General features: G+C 39.2%; 1 protein-coding gene across 3 annotated transcripts in view; it reads left to right on the top strand.

Annotated features, from left to right (window-relative positions):
* LOC117431421 (interleukin-21 receptor-like) overlaps positions 1-15,865 on the top strand; it is a 21,645-nt gene extending 5,780 nt beyond the window's left edge. For 2 of the 3 annotated variants that reach the window (XM_058995749.1, XM_034052301.3), the window contains exons 2-9: positions 889-1,005; positions 3,307-3,415; positions 4,391-4,581; positions 5,687-5,835; positions 6,037-6,208; positions 6,548-6,638; positions 8,581-8,668; positions 13,925-15,865. In XM_058995749.1, the coding sequence (XP_058851732.1) occupies positions 948-1,005; positions 3,307-3,415; positions 4,391-4,581; positions 5,687-5,835; positions 6,037-6,208; positions 6,548-6,638; positions 8,581-8,668; positions 13,925-14,734 (1,668 nt within the window). In that variant the 5' untranslated portion in view covers positions 889-947 and the 3' untranslated portion in view covers positions 14,735-15,865. The remainder of the gene's footprint in view (positions 1-888; positions 1,006-3,306; positions 3,416-4,390; positions 4,582-5,686; positions 5,836-6,036; positions 6,209-6,547; positions 6,639-8,580; positions 8,669-13,924) is intronic. The other variant, XM_058995750.1, reaches the window with a different exon arrangement.
* The last annotated feature ends 6,581 nt before the right edge of the window (positions 15,866-22,446 follow it).

Below are 22,446 nucleotides of genomic sequence, written 5' to 3' on the forward strand. Positions count from 1 at the left end.
TATTGCATTTAGGGATTTTTATATTTACATGCGTTGACAGTACATTTTTATAGCTGCTTATTTAAAAAAAAAAAAAAAAAAAAAAAAAAAACCTTCCATCCTGTATTGCTGTAGGTGAATCTTCTTAAGTGTATGAAACAACTTTAACCAAACAGATGTTCTGCACACTGGACCGCCAGCTGCAGTTACAATCGGCTACCAAAAATGCAATATAATATACAATTCCATAAATACATAGCCTACTGCTCATGTGCTGGTGTGTAAATATAAACGGAGCCTAATGCATGTTATAATGTACCCTATATTACATAAATATGGTGCTGTATTTCGTCAATAAGTGTTTTGGACACAGAAATGAGACTGAGTCTACAATAGAACTACTGTGTGTGACGCTACTAAAAAAATAAACAAATAATAATTGTCCAAACTACAGCAGCTTTAAAAATCTGTGTTTATAAAGATCCTCCCAATATACTGCAACCTCAGTACTACAGAGCACTTCCTTTCTCGGTACTATTTCTTGACCAACCCTAAAGTGAGAAGCCCAAGCACTTTCTGCTTTCCTTTTTGTATTGTTTCAAGAGAACCGACCCTGCCTTCTTTCCAGTTTGGTTATCTACCACAAAGGAGAACAGTGACAGTTTGGTGAAGAAGTGAAAGGTGCTCTGGGGGTGTAAACAGCAACCGTACTGTCCACCTTCAATTCAGAGGACCAAAGCATGAAAACAGATATTTCTCTATGCATTGGAGTTAGTTCAGACATTGTTGATTCTGCAATACTGCTCACCAGATGGACACAATCAGCGTATCCCAGTTTTTGTTTGCAAGCTGGCTAGGATATGATGCTCTGTGATCTGATATATGACCCGATTCTCTTCTGCCCTCCAGGTATCATCAGCCTCATCAATGAGATTCTAGAATTGGAACCCTAGTTCCATCTTTCCGTCATGGGAGTTCTACGATCATTCACGTTTTCATTGCTGCTCTGTGGCCTGATTAGAAACAGTAAGTCTCTGTTTAATTGGCATCATGGTCAGCTGCTTTTTTTTTTTGTTTGTTTTGTTTGATTTTTTGGTTCAATAAGTGACATAAATTTTCCCAGATTTAACCCAATTGTTTTCCTTTTTCCATATTTATACATAAAAGTTAACAAACATACTTAAACGTTTTGAAATATAATTTATAAACATTGAAAACCCGTATCACAAATTCAACATTTAAAGCCAGTATGACAATTAAATCTGGAAGAGAAAAAAATCTTCAAATCTTTTTATTTTTTTAAAATGTATTTATTTGTTTGTTTGTTTATTTATTTATACAATTGGCGAGTCAATAGCAAAAAATACATGGAACGTAAATCTTTGTCTTTAGCAATTAAAACTGAAAAAAGAAATCTGGAAAAATAATTCTGTTTTTTATTTTTTGCAAAATAAATATATATATTGTGCAAGCTAACATGTTCAGTGTTGAATTTGTGATAAGCGTTTTTTATAAATTGTATCTGAAAGTACGCATTTCAAAACTTTGAAGTATGTTTTTGTTAACATTTATGCATTAAGCTAAATCTAGGAAAAATTACATGATTTAAGTTAAATCCGAAAACAAAAACAGCTAGTATTTTTTTTTTTTTTTTTTTTTTTTTTTTTTTTACATAAGATTTAGCAAGACTTGTATACTCACTAGTGATCTGTATTAAGCTCAAGATAGAATTCCATAGGTTTTAAGACCATACAGTCTACAAAATTGGCTTTCTACTACTGTCTCTGGAGGTGAAAAGCGCTCAGTGCCTCCTGGCGCTGGTGTATATAACACCTGTATGTTAAACCAGCGCTCAGTGCCTCCTGGCGCTGGTGTATATAACACCTGTATGTTAAACCAGCGCTCAGTGCCTCCTGGCGCTGGTGTATATAACACCTGTATGTGTTAAACCAGCGCTCAGTGCCGCACCGCCGCGGACCAGCAGCCAATTGCAAGCTAGCAAGCCAATATAGAAAGTGTCACATGACAAGTGTTCGTGTGGTGTTTCAGCTTGCTGAAATCATCTTCTTTATAAACTTGATTTTTATTTTTGATGGCGCACATTGTAAGTGATATTCTGGAAGACGAGGCTCCCTTTTCAAAGCGCGTAGAAACAAGCAATCAGCAGCGACAGTGCTTCCCGGCAGCTTTTGTCGAAATTCTCTTTTTGTATTTATTTTCTGTTAACATTAGTTTATGGATAATATTGTTTGCTTTTAAACCAATTAAATTGTTACAAAAAAGTTCTATAGTCCATTCATTTTAATTCCATACATGGTCTTGTTGTACTAGTGCTCAAATATACACTCCCCTTTTATCCTTCTATATTTACCCGAAACCTCGCTTAATATAATTTTAGGAAATGACATGTCAGCACTGTGCTTGCATCCAGAGCGCGTCTGCCGATGAAAATACAAATACGGCTAAAAACAAAACAGTATTCGGTTCAACAGAGACAGTTAGTAACTTAACAACAAATAGGCTAAATTTGAAATTTGAATGTGCCGCCTGTGCATGCTCTGCGACGCTCAGCCAATAGGCAGGGATGGGACGTTGAAAGAATTGTGGGAAATGTGGGATCAGGCACAGAAGGAAAGGTATATTTCAAGGTCTTAAAACGACATTTCCCACAATTCTTTTCAACATCCTGTCCCTGCCTATGGCTGAGCGTCGCAGAGCATGCAGGGGCGGCACATTCAAATTTCAAACTGTACAGGCAGACACGGAGCACTTAGCCTAATCCCGTTGAACATCACAGAGCAGATCGTGGACTTTATTATTATTATTTCTTTCTTAGCAGACGCCCTTATCCAGGGCGACTGAGAATTGTTACAAGATATCACATTATTTTTTACATACAATTACATTATTTTTTTACACATTATTTTGACATACAATTACCCATTTGGGTTTTTACTGGAGCAATCTAGGTAAAGTACCTTGCTCAAGAGTACAGCAGCAGTGTCCCCCACCTGGGATTGAACCCACGACCCTCCGGTCCAGAGTCCAGAGCCCTAACCACTACTCCACACTGCTGCCTTTATATAGCGGACCTTACAATTGCATTTGAACTGTCCATGATCTCACATGGGCTTATCTGCGAAAGCTTACCCTTAGAGTATACATGAACACAGTGATCATCTAAGAATCTGGGAGATAAACAAAACCGGCTTTTAAAAGAAAGTGCTCCTGCTTAGATCACTAGCATAGCATGGCATTTGTTCAAAGGACTGGTAATTAGAATCATTGGTGCAGTGGAAAGTATAAATGCCTTCTGTTTATCTGCAGCTACATGCTCCTGTAATGTGACGGACTGCTTCACAGACTACATCAGCTCATTGAGCTGCTTCTGCACCGGCGCCCTGCCTTCCTCCCAGTACGAGCTGCTAACTCGGTGGTAAGTTAGGAGTCTGATGCCGTCGCATCAGGCTGTTCTGCTCTTCCTGCGATCAGTCACAGACACCACCTTCCCTTTTATAAATGTCAGGCTTTCATCATTGAGATAACAACTGCAGAAAGAGCAACTCTTTTTTTGTGTTTGTTTTTGCAGAATGTCAGAATGACATTTCAAAAGTGCATTATTTCAGGACCACGCTTATTTGCATTTTTTAAAACTTTTTCAATATATATATATATATATATATATATATATATATATATATATATATATATATATATATATTTTAATGATTCATTGTGGCATTTGAAGAACATTAACATGAGTGAAGAAATGCCGTGACTATCAAGGAGAATTCTGCCTTAGTTCTCAGATTCATCCTCATTGATGTCCACTCGTTCTGAGAATATGTGTTGAACTTTTGATCAAGTTAGTCAATACTGTAGACACTCCCAAATACTGTACCTGCATTGTGCAAGTGGTCATTGATGGATAGTTATGTGTTCCTTACTGCCCCTGGTGGAATAATATAACAATGACACACTCATCTGCGTTAAGTGGCAACATACAGAACAATACACTATCACAAAATGATTTTCACAGTGTGCATTTTATTGACAGTTTTGGAGAACTTTTTAAACCTCGTACTTCTTTTGTCTTGCTCCAAAACCATGTATACGTAGTTTGTGTGTACAGCATGTAGAAACACCGGGCCCTATGCTTTTTAAATAATGTTTTTGCGGATCTCATGAAACCTTTTCTAGACCTGATTTTATGCATTGTTAAAATTAAACATTAATTGCACACAGTCATCATAGTTTTTATTATTTGGTATTTCAATCTTAAGAATATTGTTAGTATCCTTATAAATACTGTATAATATAATTTTAAATTTTATATTGGTGATGCAGACTTCTGTAGCGTAGTGTGAGACCAAGGGATATAACTCACTAAGGTATTTTGTTTGTTTTAAAGGGATAACTACCCGTGGAATTCAAGCTGCAGACTGGAGCCTGTTGAAAGCGGTTCTGTGGCAAGGCACTGGTGTGTTATGAGTATGGAGGATCTTTTAACAAATCAGAATTACACTGTGTGTGTGCAGAAGGTCAGCAGCGAGCAAGAGGAGGAACGCACAGGGTGTGCCTATGTGAGCATTGCGGAGAACAGTAAGTACAGAGAACATTCCTCCAGCACCCCAAACAGAGACTGTACAAAAAGATTCGGCTAATGCCCTCACCAGTGTTATAACAGGGACAACAGAGGGGAAAAAAAATCTGAAAAGTAGTTTGAGAATGAAATCACAATCCGAAAAGATTATGAGAGATGAGAGAGAGAGAGAGAGAGAGAGAGAGAGAGAGAGAGAACCTACAAGGAATCCAATGTTGGCATGTATACTGTATGCTGAAGACCATCGTACATTTTACAAACATGAGTATTCCTATTCATCTCCTTTCTAAGACATTGCTTTTGTAGCAAACTTTTTTTTTTTTTAATTAACACATACTGTAGAACCAAAAGAATTTAGAAGCATGGAATTTGTAACTTAAGAAATTACACTATAAAGGCATATGTCCTTACCAAAGAACGAAGGCATAACGTGGGACTAAAGTAAAGGGCAAGACCTTCAAAGGGGGATTAGGGGGAATTTCCTGCAAGACCCCGTCACTCAGATGAGCTCCACTTTCACCTGCATCAGAGCTGACACATACCAGGGCTGGTTTCATTTTCTGTTTTCACACCTATAAAATTTCAGCGACTCTTCCAGAAAGATAACTGTGGTTAATGCCTCACCCTTGCTACCACGTCAGCTGGGCAGATTGACTCAAAATAGGCTACTTTTTGTTATCCTGATTCTGAGTTTTCACAAAGCTGTCTGCAGCAATAATAATAGCAATGGTAATAATTGCACGCTCTGATTATGTGAAAGCGTCAGTGTTTCTCGACCCTGTTCGGCTTTGCACTTGAATCCACAGTATGAATCCTGGTTCGGCTTTGCTCTTTGAATCCACAGTATGATTCCTGAGGGCTGCTTTGCACTTTGAATCCACAGTATGATTCCTGAGGGCTGCTTTGCACTTTGAATCCACAGTATGAATCCTGATGGCTGCTTTGCACTTTGAATCCACAGTATGAATCCTGACGACTGCTTTGCTCTTTGAATCCACAGTATGATTCCTGACAGCTGCTTTGCACTTTGAATCCACAGTATGAATCCTGACGGCTGCTTTGGCCAAGTCTGTCTCACCCTTTGTTATGTGTTTCGTTTGACAGTAAAACCACCACCGCCTTTTAACCTTGGACTAACAAGTGACAAGAAGGGTTACAATATCTCCTGGGAGATGATCTACACTGAGGAGGACTTCCTGAACGATGAGCTGGAGTACGAGGTGCGCTACAAGAAGGAGGAGCAATTGTGGGAGGTAGGAACGGTTTTCATTGTCAGCTTGGGGAAGTGAAACCAGGACAGCGTACCAGGCTCCTGCTGAGATGAGGGAATGTGGCAGGAATGGAAATGGAATGCCAAATTCAATTAATGTTGCGTTGATTTCACACCTTTGGTGCCAGCATCAGTTTATGCACTGCGCAGTCAGGTCCATTGAAACATTTTCCTTTTTTCACAGAGCCAAACTAAAAAACATTTAGAGGAGGACCAGAGAAACATATTCCTGCCGTTAGACAAACTGGAGGACTGTGCGATGTATGTTGCTGAAGCCCGGGCCGGACCCAAAATAAGCAGTGGCTATTCTGGTTCCTGGAGCGAGTGGAGTCTGCCGGTCACTTGGAAGACTCAGTGTAAGTGTGTATCGAGGGGACTCCTGTCCCATCAGCCCCACTTCGAGGAGATGACCCAGCGGGTCCTGTCATTGCATTCTGCAGCCTGTATGTTCTCACACTGCAGACCTATACCTTAAACTCCCTGGGGTCGAGTTACAAAACTATTCAGATTCACTTCTGTTCATTTTGCACACTACTGGAAAATCTCCTGGGGGGGGATTTATAGGGAGGGGTGGATAGGGGTGGAAATGGGAACCATCAAATGTTGTGTTGCTCATGCAGAGGCAGTCTTCTCATTAGTACTGGGTGTGGGCCTCAAGAAGACACTGATGATTTCATTCATTTTATTTCTAACAGGTAAAGGGAGGCTGTGGTACGAGATCTACGCAGTGATGGCTGTGTTGGTGCTGCTGCTTGCAGTGGGGCTCTCAGTCGGAATTAGAACAAAGTAAGTATCGGGGTTATAAAATAATACAAGAGAGTCTGTCTGTCTGTCGTCACGTACACTGGATCGGATCAGACACTTTAACAAACTCGAGAGTGAATGGTGAAGTGTCCTGAGGGGCCGATGCTGGGATCGCCCGGACAACTCAGTGGAATAGGTGGAGACTTGACCCCGGTTTTAATCAGCCCAGATCTTGACAAAAGAGCCAGACCTCCTGCCAATGAAATCGAAACAAAGACCCTACATGCATCCCATCTCTATCTATACACTTTATGGAAATAATGTGCCCTAGCAGCGGCAACATCACTTTATAACATTATTGACATTAATATAGTTTTCAGCATAAAGATCATACCGGATGTGTGGTTAAGATGACTAGCTATGCATTGCTCTGGTTCCTTATATATGAGAGTAGTCACATACTTTTCCTTGCAATACCTCCTACATCTGAAAACCACAAACCTTGCAAGTCATTTAATAAAGTATCTACGTGAAAAAAAAACGAAAAAACAAAGTGTAAGCATATGAATACAGGAAATGAGCTTTCAATCCTGTCTTAGTGGTATTATATGCAAGCCTTGCACAGGTTACAAAATCTGGTCTATATAATAGCAGAGCTTTGTCTGTTTCAAACAGTACAGGATATTGCTGAGATGAGTGCCCAAAGCTAACTAGCTTTCTGAGAATCGCAGTTCATGCACTTCAGCACTGCTGTCACAGAAAAGCAATCATGTCAAAGCTGTTTGTGCAGAGCAAGGAAGAGGAAGTTGAATTTCTTTCTGCTCCACTGCTTTACTGCTGATGCTGAGACTGCAGAGGGCTTTTTCCCCAGAAGTAAGTGAAAGCCTGGAGGGTCTCAACACACTCTTACAAAAAGAAGAAAGGAAACATAGTTACTAGGGGTGTGCTGTTACTCAGTACCTGTGCTCGGAATTGCTTTATTGGCTGGTATTCAATTAATCCATTCATTAACGTGTTGATTTCAAAACAAGAGAAGCTGTCCTTCCCTCAGTTTACAATGGAGTACTAATCAATAGCAGTTAACTTCTGCACCGAGTGTTTTCAAAGATGATTTTCCTGACATTTTTACTGCCGCCTTGGTGTACCAAGGCCAGAAACTGACTCAGTTTACATCAGTGCCCCGGCTGATAATTTCTCTATAATTCGGTTCATTTCTACAGTGCCCCTTGCATGCTGACAAACAAGTATTGATGAATGACTGGACCAATTTGACATTGGAAACCAAACCCTTTCCTGGCAGCCAGCCCTCTGCTTATCTTTATTGAACAGAGATCTCTAAAGCGCAGGCTGGTGCTGTCCCTCTCGTTTGCACAGAGAAACTCTTTCCTTTTCTGCCTTTTTTTTAAAATCTTTTTTCCACTTGTCAGAGGCCCCCTTGTCAGAGGATGTGCTTTTGAAGCTCATCTATTTTGCAGAGGAGGATAAGACACAATCCAAAGACACCCCCACCCCACTGCCATCCCACACACTCATGAAGAGCTTATAGAGGGGAAAGTAGTTGTTTTTTAATTGAAAAAGGTTTTGAATAACTAAATGAACGTTACTTGATGGGCAACTTCAAAGCCATTGTGCTAGAAAATGACGTCTCTCTTTGAATTAGTGCTTGCACTATTGAGGTGCACCTGTGCCGGCCCTGAGTGCACAAAGCAAATAAACTGAACTCAATTCTGTAATTGATATTAGATTCGTAGTCTTATATTTTCCTATAGTTAACATATTTTGTTTCATGATTTTTCATAGCAATGTAAATGTTGCACTCTGAGAGAGGTGTAAACAAATAGGAAAGTCCAGGCTGAGGTTTGGGAAGAAGGGACAAAGCAAGTTGTTTCTGATTGAGTTGGGAGCCCTCCTTGTGCTTCAGCTCTGCTCATTAACAATGACAAGGCGGTCTGGACTCATGTCTTGTTTCTGTTTTCTCTGACAGAGGGCTGCAGAAGAAGCTGTGTTGCCTCATCCCCAGCCCGGAGGATTTCTTCAAGCCACTCTATGTTCTCCACTCAGGGGACTTCAAGGTAGCAACACTGATATCTCACTGCATGACTCATTGCTTTCAGAGGTCTTCATGGCACTTTCTATATGGTGGGGAGTTTCACAGACAGAACGGAAGAGGGGAAATTGTAGGTGAGGCACTTTGACCACAGAGCGCACGTCACTCTTCTTTGAAGAGGTTTCGGCGCCGGCTGTCAGCTCAGCGCTCAGTGGAAAATATCACGAGCAACGTCTCTAGCACAGATGTTGTTAAGTTTTGCTCTCATGGGCTATTTTTAGATGTTTTTTTCTATTTAGGGGTAGTTTTTTAAATATTCCAAAGGTTATTATTCTAAAGGGGCTGGAGACAGAAGAGCTGTCCTGAAAATTAATGAAAGTCAGTTAAGTAAATATATATATAAATATATATTTGACTAACTTGATCAAAAGTTCAACACATATTCTCAGAACGAGTGGACATCAATGAGGATGAATCTGAGAACTAAGGCAGAATTCTCCTTGATAGTCACGGCATTTCTTCACTCATGTTAATGTTCTTCAAATGCCACAATGAATCATTAAAATATATATATATATATATATATATATATATATATATATATATATATATATATATATATATATATATATACTTAGTTAAGGGCCCTTGGTAGCAAACTTGTAGTTGAGTTGTTTATGGAAGACACTAGGATGATAATTTAATGTAATTTCTGTTTGTTATCAGTAAGATTTAAGAGATAGTCAGGGGTTGCAATTATATTTGCATTACAGTACAAAACTTATATTCTTATATTAAAGAAAACTTAGTATAGGTGTAAGGGGAAAGAGTTCAAGTAATTTATGGGTCTTTCTGTTGTTTTAGATCCATATTGTATGTCTTTCTGTTCCAGTCATCTCTCACGCTGGTGACTTTTAAAATCTTTAACTCTTAAATGACTTTGAAGCGCCAGTGTAGCCTCTCAAAAACACGTCTTATTATTAACCTGCTCCCCCTGCAACGCTCTGCCGCGAGTGCATGACAAGAAATGTAACAAGAACAGCTGTAGTAATTATTATATCCACTAGAGGGGGTGCTAGACCTGATGCTGAGAGCTGTAGTGAGGCTGTGAATCTAAACAACGAGAAGTGCGCTGTAGTTAAAATAACTCTGATCTTGAAGTGCTGTTGAAACACTAATATAGAAATCAGAAGAAACATTTCCATAGTTCTTCAAGAGGTCAGAGCTATAAGGCTCCTGCCTGATGTACAGTAGATCTCATCGGTCTGAAAGCGTGAATCGAAGTGCATGACACATAAGCTTGCAGAGTGATTTAATCAGCTATAATCACTTTGTCCACAAGGGGGCTTAAAGCTCTGTAATTCGAATCCTATTGCTTTACAGGTGTGTCCATGCCGTGCATGACGTCTCTCATTACAGCACCCACTTCTTTATGAAAACATACAGCATAACATTCACTAATGTAATTACCTGATTGAACTGTGCTGGGAGACCTAGTATAAAGAGTTTGGGTGTGGCACCATGAACTGACCATAAACAATGGAGAACCCATCAAAAGCTTTAAAGGTTTTTTTGTCAATATAAAAACCTTAAGCTCTCCGTATGACTGCCTATATGACTGCGTGTATGACTGATCAACAATCAGTATTCAATTCATGGTGAAAAACAAAACCTGACGCCTCTACATGCAAAATACGCACTCGGTACATGAAATGATTTGCTATTCTCAATATGAGAAAAACAAGATCCTGAAACAAGAATCCTCTCACTTTGTAGGATTCATCATTTTTTCCTATGAAAGTGAGGCAAACAAGCCAACACATACACACCATGCAGGTACACCCATACACACCATGCAGGTACACCCATACACACCATGCAGGTACACCCATACACACCATGCAGGTACACCCATACACACCATGCAGGTACACCCATACACACCATGCAGGTACACCCCATACACACCATGCAGGTACACCCATACACACCCTGCAGGTACACCCATACACACCATGCAGGTACACCCATACACACCATGCAGGTACACCCATACACGCCATGCAGGTACACCCATACACACCCTGCAGGTACACCCATACACACCCTGCAGGTACACCCATACACACCATGCAGGTACACCCATACACACCATGCAGGTACACCCATACACGCCATGCAGGTACACCCATACACACCATGCAGGTACACCCATACACACCATGCACAATACACATGCCCTTCTGAACTGTGAACAGCACAGTGTGCAGTTATTTCATGAGTGCATCAACACGTCTCAGCTTCCTGTACCTGCACTCTTCCTCGCTTTGAAAAATGCACACCACGTGCTTCAGATTGTTTGTTCAGTATTTTTTGTGGCGGGTCTTACTGTATTTAAAGCAGCAGTGGTACAGTTTAAAGTTCCCTGCCTCTGGTTTAATACTGTACCATGATTAAGCACTAGTAGAACCATTAGCAGTCACCATTTATTTTCTTTGTGAGGATTCAAAACATTATGTTTCAAGGCTTTTACCTGCAATGCACTCTCAATTAATTTACCAACGAAAGGAGGTATTTTAGCCCATCAGTGCTTGTCTGGTTTCTAGTAGCTGGTTGATCTCAACACTTTGTCAAGTCGGATCTTAAAGGATTGCAATGATTCAGCATCACCAACAGTAACACATTCCATACCTCACCGCTCTCTCTGTAAAGACGTGTCTCCTAAACTCTGTCTCTGCTTAACTTCCAATTGCGTGACCTCTGGTCCTGGTTTCTGTGCTGCTCTTAAAGTATTGCCTTGGATTAACTTTGTCAACTCCTTTTTAAGATTGTAAAGACCAGTTTATTTTTTTAAGTGTTGATCATCTCCGTTTCTCAGATTGACCCTGGGGGTAGAGGCACCAATTTTAAACCTGGAGGTTATGTGAAATAATATTGGGTAAGGTTTTGTGTAAGCTTTACCGGGATATAACTTGTTTTTGTGCAGCTGTGCACATGTCTTTGTGATCTTCTCTGAGATTACAGCAGTATTTATCAGTCAAGGTTGCTAGCACTTGTAAAAACAACAATCTCTTTTGCAGATTTGAATATGGAGATACTGAGTGGCGGAAATGCATTTTATCTTTATCTTACAAAGCGTATTAGAAGTGCAGCACCCAAATAACAAGCATAAGCAAATGTTCCGTGAATGCAAGTTCAATAGAGACAGAAGAAAAGTTAAATGCAGACACAAAACATTTTCAAAAGGCAAGTGCTGCATTCAGCTGGGAGCTGCATTGCATAAACATACACACAATACAAAGAAATACATCAATAGCTGTGCTGGATTTTTTTTAGTTTGTTTGTTTGTTGTACTGAACACAGCAAACAAGACTGTGTGTATAATATAAAACAAATGCAACTCTCTTTATAAGTGATTACTGAGGTATAGCAAGCCAAGAACATAGCGTAGTAAATAGTTTGTTTATGCATAAGATAAACAGGGCTGCAATGAAAAAGCATGCTTTATCAAATCAAGCAGCTGGAACAAACTTCCTGTCTCTTTCCACACCAGCACCCAGTCTTGTAAAAGTGGTGCTAAGGATCATCTTTGCAGTCTGATTACAAGGTCAAGCGCTAAAATAAGTCACGTATGTTTAAAATTAAAGTAAACCAAAAGAAAAAAAAAAACAGCCTGTAGTCTCTAACTTGATGTCTTTTCACATGTATACGTGACATACAGCAGCATAGAAGACAAGGACAGGCGGCTTGGTCAAACTTGGATTCTTATTTCTGTCCAGCCCTGAAGAAGACTTTTTTGGTCACACTTTTTTGGTGACATTATAGCCGATGCTTTTCTGTCTACGTCCGACACAACAAGCAGAATGCTGAACTTCAGATAAACCGACACATGTATATAAAGAACACTGCAACCTCAGAGCGCGAGGTGTCCGCCGAAGCAATATAAAAAATGTTGCTTCTGCCTATTCATTCTTCTTTATTACTTAACAGGCTGTCAGCTTTAATTTAAGAGTTATTTAAATATTTTTTTTTTATATGTAACACACAGCCCACAAAACTCCCAGGACTCTTTAATGGATTGTTTGTAGAAATTTGGATTGTAACAAGGTTTCTGTGAGCCCTGTTGGGGGTAGGGTTAGGAACTAAAAGGGTAGCATGCACCCTGGATTCATGAACTGTATACATCTTATACACTGAAATGTAATTACTAAGAAGTTACTGTGTAACGCAGACTGTTTCGTTATTTGTAGTTTCATTATAGAATTCAGTCTTTGTTCTGGTTTATTGATGCTAGAGGATCAGGTTCTGTAGCAGAGCTCCAGTTTTTATCTGAGTGAAATGAAACCACTGTTGTCGATAACGAATTGGACCAGAATGCACAAAAGAGTTCTAAATGTGCTTAATGTTCCAGAGATGCTGAAAGATACAAGAGATTACATCTATAAGTGAAACGCTGTAAGAAGAGAGGAAAAGGGTGACAGCTGATGTTTTGATACCACACAGTCAACGTGGTGTTGGTGTTGAAACAGGCATTGCCTATAAGTACATTCTTAGCTAACGATATATACCGTATTAGGAGTGAATTGTATCATGTAACATTGTAATTGCTTATTTGCTTATTTACTCAATCATAATATCCGATTAAAACCAAAGTACCTTCTTAGTCTTGTAGACAGACAACAAGTGTATTTTTCAATTTGGATACTTTTTTATTTTTAGTCAGATTTGACTTTGAAAGTTTAATTTTGTGTTAACTAACAATGTGACTAACCACACAGTTCACAGGTATTGATAATGAGACCATGAATCTCACACGTTTTGCAGCTGTTATCTGGCATGATATTTACTTCTTAATGCTTTTGAAAAACATCACAGCAAAAATGTCATCCAAACGTCCCATGAGGCTAAACCATGACTTTCAGAGGTGGACAGCTATTAACTTTGAAAAAGGTGTGACACTTTAGGGTGTTCTTCACTGCCAATTTTACTGCAGTAAATGTGTTTGGCAGAAGAGCCGGCCAGCAGTTTAATCAATTGAATGCGTGGCTGTCAAGACAAGGCAGTCAAACCAAGCATGGAAACAAAAGGCTGTTGACATCAATAATCTTTACATTTCTATTTAAAGAAGCCGTTAAACTTTAGGACCATAATTGACACTTGCTATTATTTATAGATAGGCAAGTATGTTTCATTCATCTAGAAATAAATAATAAATAATATCAAAGCAAAAAAAAAAATGGGTGTCCATCCTAAATGCTTGTGTATTTGTGCTTCGTTTCAGAGCTGGGTCAGCCCTGCCTACACATTTTCAGCGTTCGACTTTGCTGAGAAGAACATGGCAGTTGCTGTCGTGAGCATCCAGCAGGACTTCCATAAGAAGCTGTGCGAGATTGAGGAGGAGAGCTCAGGCAAGCGCTCGGGGGAACAAGGCAGGAGCAGGGACTCCAAACTCTATTTCTCCAGTGGAAGCGTCACGACTGACCAGAGGGACAAATCCACGGGCCATGTTTCCATCGACACAGTTACGGTCTCTGACGAAGACAGGCTGTGCTGTCCTCAGTATCATGAATCTGAAGAACAGGAAGCCTACAGGGGCAGCGGCGTCAGCTTGGACTACCCATCTGCTGGGGATCTAGATGGCTCCAGCAGCTCCGAGGAGGACAGTCTGCTGGGTAGCAGGAGGGGCGGCGTGATCATCTCATCCGGCTGCGTGTCAGTGGATCAAAGGAGAAGCCACGAGGCAATGAACCCAATGCAGTCGCCAACTCTTAGGCAACTCTATCACTCCAATGATTGGGAGCCCGAGCCTGGAAACCTGTACCCTCAGCGTGACGCAGAGAGCCTCTCGCTTGATTCTTTTGCCTCCAATGTTCGATCCGAAGAGGAGTATGGATACCCAAGAATAGACCTGGACACTATCGACAGTGGGTTCGTGGAATCGGACTGCAGCAGTCCAGTGGAGTCTGATTTTGACAGCAAGGGCCAAGTGAATTGCCCCATTTTAAGAGATGAAGACCACTCAACGAACTATGTGAAACAGTGGGTTGCGTACACGGCCATGACATCAGATGATGGCTGTTCTTCCAGTTAAAACAGGACAATAGTCTTTCATTTTCAAAACAGCATCTCGTGGTGAGGAGATTGCAATGGCCCTGCTCTTGAATTGTCTCGGGTAGTCCTGTTTCTGAACACGATGGTTCATGGTGTACCAGTGACAATAAATAGGTCACAGACAAACTACAAATACTAGTTTGAACTTGAGTGTTTTATTTGATCACACTTGGATTTTATTGCCATGGTCATGAACTTGAACCATGGACTAACCACGGACAGAATTACCGTAAGAGAACAGTGAAGACTATTGATACCCTAGAATGACTCTGCCTGACCATGAAAACAAAGAGCATCATGCTCTGGGTATTATAATGATCACAGTCCTGTCTGCCGTATGTGCCAGCTGTAGGAAATCAAGAAAAATAACATTGTTTGTCAGATTTACTTTATGAACAACATACTTATTACTTGGTCTTACTAACACATGTTTACAGGAGTATAAAATTGATATTTTAGAAGCGAATGAGTGCTTGGCCTTCTGACTCAAATGCATATGCATTACGTGTAATCTGGTGTCTGTGTATAGCCTGTATTTATAGTTTTAATATCAGTTCTGCAGCAGTTAATGTACACTGACACAAACAAACTTTCATATTACACTAGAAGAAAAAGAGAAATGCTGTCGTACAGTAGCTGTCCACCAGTGAATGATGTGAATTAAACTTCTTCTGGAGGTCTCTTAGTCCCTCATGAGTACTGTACAAGTAGTGTTTGAGTCTACATCAGTTCTGAAATGTAAGGATCATCGCTCGTTCTGCAGCAGGTCGCCTTGGCCATTGACACTTTGGCATGGAACTGTTTGTTCAGAAAGCTCTAGACAGTTGTAGTATTCAATTGTAGTTGTAATGTAGTCAGATATAGTGTATCCTTTACATTCAAAACACATACATTTGATCAGATTTTAATTGAAAAACACTGACATTTTTTTTTTCAATGTAGACGTCCGTCCATATATCTGTTATGGAATGTTGATCAAAATGTATATTATGATTTGTGAACATGCTGTATACTACATTTTTGTTTTAAGAAATACAATTCTGACCTACCATAGTAATGTTAAGTATTAAGTGCAATGTCTTCTCATTTGTAAAATGTCAATAAAAGTGGAATCGAGATAATATGTCTTGGAAGTATTGAAACTCTTGATAAGTAATGCAGGAAGTGGATCCCTCCAGGATAAATACAGACGGTAGAAAATGGTAAATTCCTGCAAGACCAGGGTCCTCCCAGATTGAGCAGCACCACCACTCTCCCTTCTCCTTCATGAAGGGGCTACAAGATTCTGTAGATTCTAGTTTTTTGAAGTACAGAGAATATCTATTCTTGTGCTACAGTCGAAAGCATCATTCGCACATTTTTTAGTCTGTGGCTGCCTTCATGGCCTCTGTGACAGAATGGTATCAATTTAGGTCATTTTTACTGTGGTAAGGTCTTCATGACAACTCCCTGATCTGGTGTCAGAAAAACAAAGTTGTTTACCAGCACGAGGAATGGTCTGATTGAGCTGATAGCAGTGTAGTATTTGAGTGGTATGCACGTTGTTCAACACAATGCCCCAAGAGAGAGCCCAGGGGATTGCATTTGACAGTGTGTATCGATTGTGTTATATTGTAGGCATCATTGATGGGGGGGTGGGGGGGAACATGTTGCCTCTCGTATTCATAACTGTAGATCCTCAAAGCAGGATGAGAAAGAAATACTTTGTTTAAAGAAAGTTCTCATTTTGTTTACCTTTACATTCAGGTCGCCTGTTACTATTTAACTTAGGCCATTTGGTTTCAAAGCGTGTCACTAGCTGCAAAGCATGTCACTCATTAGGGGAAGTAGCTGGTTGGTTAATTGCAGCCATTGAAGGGGTAGAGACAAAACGGTCACTAAGGTTTGCAAATAGAACTTGGTAGCAACTATGATTTTTTTCAAACTAAAATATGTTTGCTATAAAACATACTTCTTTCAAAACCGCACATTTGACACCAATTCGAGCTCCTCAAACTGAAACTATAAGCTACGTGTGAATTTGAATTTTATTTTTTTTAATCTTTAATATACCTTAAGCTTGTTTCTGAAATGAGAAAGGTGGATATTATTTATATAACCGCGTGTCAGTGGGTGTGGTTGAGGGATTACAGATGCTTTGCAGGCTGCTTAAGAATATGGTCTCTTATCTCTATAAATGACATCCTGTAAATAGATTTGAATTTGCTTTCTCTTCATCTTTTTTCATAGATAAAGAGTTTGCAAAAGAACAGATAAAGAGTTTGCAAAAAAAAAAAAAAAAAAAAAAAACTACGACTGGACCAGTCTGGCATTAACGTTTAGAAGAAAACACCTGTATTTTGTTATATAAAAAAAAAACATACCATTTCATTTAAGAATGTACAGCTTGGAATGTAATTTCATTAGTTGCCTTTTTAGGGTGTTTGCTGTCATTCTGAGTGGTTCTGGATTATGACCTTTTGCTTATCAAAACAGATAATTAAGGTTTTATTCTGTATTGAGGTCAGGTAACAACAAACCCATTCACTACAGGTATAGGTTTAAACAACGAATCAGACACTATTATTATTCTAAAAGCCCTGACAGCATGTGACATGCAAATTTAAACCATTTTACGTTTGAAATTTTTTAATTCCAAAGATAACTCTCCCAACCAGCACATGGTGCAACCTCTGTTTTAGGTACGACATCTTTGCTGTGGTTCTGCAGCAGCTTGCGTGACTATAAGCCTAATCACCTTTACTGAGCAGTATTAGGGAGACATGTAGCATGGGGAAAGCCTGCTGAGGTGACACTCTGAAGACTCTTACAGCTTAGCGTAATGCCAACCTTCATGTTCAGGTATTCTACAAATTTAAAACTGGAGTAACGTTGCTTTCTGGAAATTGAGCATTGCTCTTTCCAAGAAGCTTTTGATTTGAGATAAAGATTACAGACGTTTGTCTGGCTGCCGTTCAGGGGAGGGCAGCCAGTAATGGTCATGATGTGCCATCAAAGCACGGCTCTCCTTTTCAGAACCATGCTTGTTCTAATTAATGGACTGTCTACGGGGGCCATTGCATCGCCTAGCAACCAGCCCCCTGCCTCTGTTTAAATTTGGGTGGCTTTTTTTTTTTTTTTTTGAGGATGGTGAAGGTAGTGCATTCTCATTTCCTCCAACGTATTTCATTGCTCTGTAGGCCCCATTCACAACACTGCTTGCAAAATCTGTTTCAGTAATTTAAATGCATATTCATATTAATAAGAAAAAGAGTCCAAAACAGTTACTTGAATATCAAAATGTGTTTCATTCCTCAAAACACTCTTCAAATAACTTTGCGAGTAGGGTCTTGTCTTACTGTGAAGTTTCTTGTTATTATTATTTTCTTTTTTGTTCTCAGTTAGTCATCAACGTAACCCCCTTATCTACAAGGATCAGCATCCGTTAGCTTTTCTACTATCTCTTTTCTAGTTCTTCGCTTTCCAATTCTTAGTCAGCCACTTGTCCCTTAGCAAGGTTATTCTGTTTTCTAGGTTCACCCCTCCACTATGAGGCCGCAAGCAGATCTTGTGTTTCTTTTACATATAGTACATCTGTAATTTTACATTGAATTCATTCACATTTTGTATGCTTTAAATGGCGTACTGTTCCTTTAAGTAACGTCAGTTAACCCTGTGAGTTCCACAGGGAAAGGTGGTTACAAATGGTAGCGTACCAATATGGAAGTTAAAACCATTCATTCTCATTGGATAAGCATAAATAAGTGCTGAAAAGTGAACCAATGATGTTGAATTGCGACCATGTGCTTTTATAGCATGGTATATGGGGACAAATGGAAGACGTAAATGCATTATTGGAGATAGTGGGCACTGTCGGTGCCAAAATATCTTACTAAGGGGACGGTCAAGGCACGTTTAACGAATGATTGCATACACAAAACACATATTCCAACACACGACTAATTAAAGAAACAGTTAAGTATGAAACACTGCAGGTACTCACAACACAGATGCTTGACGAAATGCCCACTGTGTGGCTTGTTAGCGCCTCATTAACTGCTGGTTTTAGAGTTCAAAGTCATACACAAAAGGTTTGGTTTTTACATCATGCAACGGTTCATATTAGATCGGGCAGCCATATTAGATTGGTGTGAGGTACTAAAGAATGACTTGTAAAAGACCAAAAACAGCATATAACGTACCAAATTTGTTCGCTTCGTGGAACATCTGAGAAGCATAAGAATTAACACCTCTACCTTTCCTGTCGCCAGACATTTTAACAGAAATGACCACACTATAGAAGACATTACAATTTGTGGGATGGTTCAATGCTATGGAACTAATGTTGTCAGGAAACAAAAGGAATGTGAACTTATTTTCAAACTAGGCACTTTGGAGCTATTTGGAATGAACATTCTAAGGTCATCATCATCATCATCATCAACATCATCAACATCATCAACATTCTGGAATTTTGTTTAAAAGACAACTTGTTTGTTTTTTATCAACTTCTTAAAGCACTGTTTTTTTGTATTCAACCGATGAAGGACTTGTAGTCCGAAACGTCCTGATAATTGATTTGTAATCAATTATTCTACCTTTTTAAGTACCTGAAATATCCTTTTCTCTTTTTCTTTTTTCTTATTGATCATTTTGGTACACAGCAGTTTTCCTTTTTTTGCTGTCAAATCAGTACATCTCATATATCAGTCTGATATATCTGCCTGTTTGACGGTAGGCAATTTTCGATTTGAGACTTTAGTGGCTAGTTTTGCACTGAATTTGCCAGGTGAATTCATTGACGTTGCTTTCAAACAGTGATGGCGTGTGCTGGGAATGAGTGGATTAGAAGTAAAGCACAGGATATTTAATCACACAGAGACTTTCTGGTAAGAAGCTCTGAAAGTATGATTATAACTTACATGATTATTCATTCATTCATTTTTGTTTTCAGTAAACTCAACACTATTAAGGTGACCGATGTTCTATTGGTTTCAGTGCAAACACATAAATTATATTCCAAAGATTCAGGGAGCTCAGCAAAATCAAACTTATTTTTCAAAAATATATGTATTATGTGTCCAAAACTACTTCAAATGTTTGTTTTTTTTGTTAGCTATTTTCAATAAATGATCCATGAAAGGGTTTTTTTTTTTAAATTAAAGCATAATGACTAGGGGCCAACAAACCTTAATATGTATTCAATGTAGTTATAATGATCCCGGTTACACACTGTAAAGCAATTAAACTGAGTTTTTTTTTTTTATTTTCTTTTTTCAAACTGATAAAGCATGTCACTGTTAAAAAGCGAGGCATCTGCTCTTGGTTCTTTCAGAAGTGTGACCTTTTTGACAGTTTCATTAAAAAGCCAGCCTTCATACTGATGTTATCTGTACAGTGTTGTGGGGGAGATTGTTCAGCAGCGTATAGAGACTAACCTTTAAAGTGCTTTCATCTAACGAAATAAAAACCCTGAACCCGAACTAAAGTCCGCTTCTATTCACTAGCACGTGTACAACGAGTATTTTAAAGGTAAAAGAGATGCTACTAGTTGAAAAATATAACAGTTATATTTATGCCTTCAATTCACTTCCTGGCTTGTTGATTTAAAACGTTTTTTAAAACATTAACATAGTAAAAGCATAGCAAAGTGTTATAAAGCAAAGTGATGAAGGACAGTAAAGTATGGTAAAGTAGAGCAAGGTAAAGCATGTTAATAAACATGGCAAACCAGGGTAAACTGGTCAATGCATATATATATATATATATATATATATATATATATATATATATATATATATGTATATATATATATATATATATATACACAGTACTGAGCAAAAGTTTTAGGCAGGTGTGAAAAAATGCTGTAAAATAAGAATGCTTTCAAAAATAGACGTTAGATGTTAATAGTTTATATTTATCAATTAACAAAGGTACACTTGCACACAGTTTTTGAAGGAACTCGGCAGGTAGGTTGGCCCAAACATCTTGGAGAACTAACCACAGTTCTTCTGTGGATTTAGGCAGCCTCAGTTGCTTCTCTCTCTTCATGTAATCCCAGACAGACTCGATGATGTTGAGATCAGGGCTCTGTGGGGGCCATACCATCACTCCCAGGACTCCTTGCTCTTCTTTACGCTGAAGATAGTTCTTAATGACTTTCGCTGTATGTTTGGGGTCGTTGTCATGCTGCAGAATAAATTTGGGGCCAATCAGATGCCTCCCTGATGGTATTGCATGATGGATAAGTATCTGCCTGTACTTCTCAGCATTGAGGAGACCATTAATTCTGACCAAATCCCCAACTCCATTTGCAGAAATGCAGCCCCAAACTTGCAAGGAACCTCCACCATGCTTCACTGTTGCCTGCAGACACTCATTCGTGTACCGCTCTCCAGCCCTTCGGTGAACAAACTGCCTTCTGCTACAGCCAAATATTTCAAATTTTGACTCATCAGTCCAGAGCACGTGCTGCCATTTTTCTGCACCCCAGTTCCTGTGTTTTCGTGCATAGTTGAGTCGCTTGGCCTTGTTTCAACGTCAGAGGTATGGCTTTTTGGCCGCAAGTCTTCAATGAAGGCCACTTCTGACCAGACTTCTCCGGACAGTAGATGGGTGTACCAGGGTCCCACTGTTTTCTGCCAATTCTGAGCTGATGGCACTGCTGGACATCTTCCGATTGCGAAGGGAAGTAAGCATGATGTGTCTTTCATCTGCTGCAGTAAGTTTCCTTGGCCGACCACTGCGTCTACGGTCCTCAACGTTGCCCGTTTCTTTGTGCTTCTTCAAAAGAGCTTGGACAGCACATCTGGAAACCCCTGTCTGCCTTGAAATTTCTGCCTGGGAGAGACCTTGCTGATGCAGTATAACTACCTTGTGTCTTGTTGCTGTGCTCAGTCTTGCCATGACTTTTGACAGTAAACTGTCTTCAGCAACCTCACCGTGTTAGCTGAGTTTGGCTGTTCCTCACCCAGTTTTATTCCTCCTACACAGCTGTTTAGGTTTCAGTTAATGATTGTGTTTCAACCTACATATTGAATTGATGATCATTAGCACCTGTTTGGTATAATTGTTTAATCATACACCTGACTATATGCCTACAAAATCCCTGACTTTGTGCAAGTGTACCTAGAAGAATTGATGCTGTTTTGAAGGCAAAGGGTGGTCACACCAAATATGGATTTGATTTAGATGTTTCTTCTGTTCACACCTGCCTAAAACTTTTGCACAGTACTGTATATGTAACTGTAAAAGTAGAGTAGAGTGCAAGAATACGGTTGTAAACTTTTATCAGGGTAGTGACTTCAAATAAAGTGAATATTTTTAAACATCTGAACATACAGAGTGATAAAAAAAAATCTCATTGTGTATATTATAAAAATATGTTACTAACATATGCGAACCATTTTGATTATTACTATAAACATACAGTATGTGAAGCATTTCTTGAAATGTATTTTTGTTTACGACTGTAAGTCTGCTAAGAAATAAATAATAATAATAATAATAATAATAATAATAATAATAATAATAATAATAATAATAATAATAATAATAATTTACTATTTAACCCTTACGCCTTATTCCGTGTATGTAACCCTTTTCTCAGCCCTGTAAAATCAGTCATCTCGTCTCTATATTATGATCTTGCACTTGAATGGTTTGCTAGGTTGGGCTTAGTGAACAAGGCTTTTCTCATTGTATGTTTAA

Source organism: Acipenser ruthenus, chromosome 22, assembly GCF_902713425.1.
Source record: "Acipenser ruthenus chromosome 22, fAciRut3.2 maternal haplotype, whole genome shotgun sequence".
NCBI lineage: Eukaryota > Metazoa > Chordata > Actinopteri > Acipenseriformes > Acipenseridae > Acipenser > Acipenser ruthenus.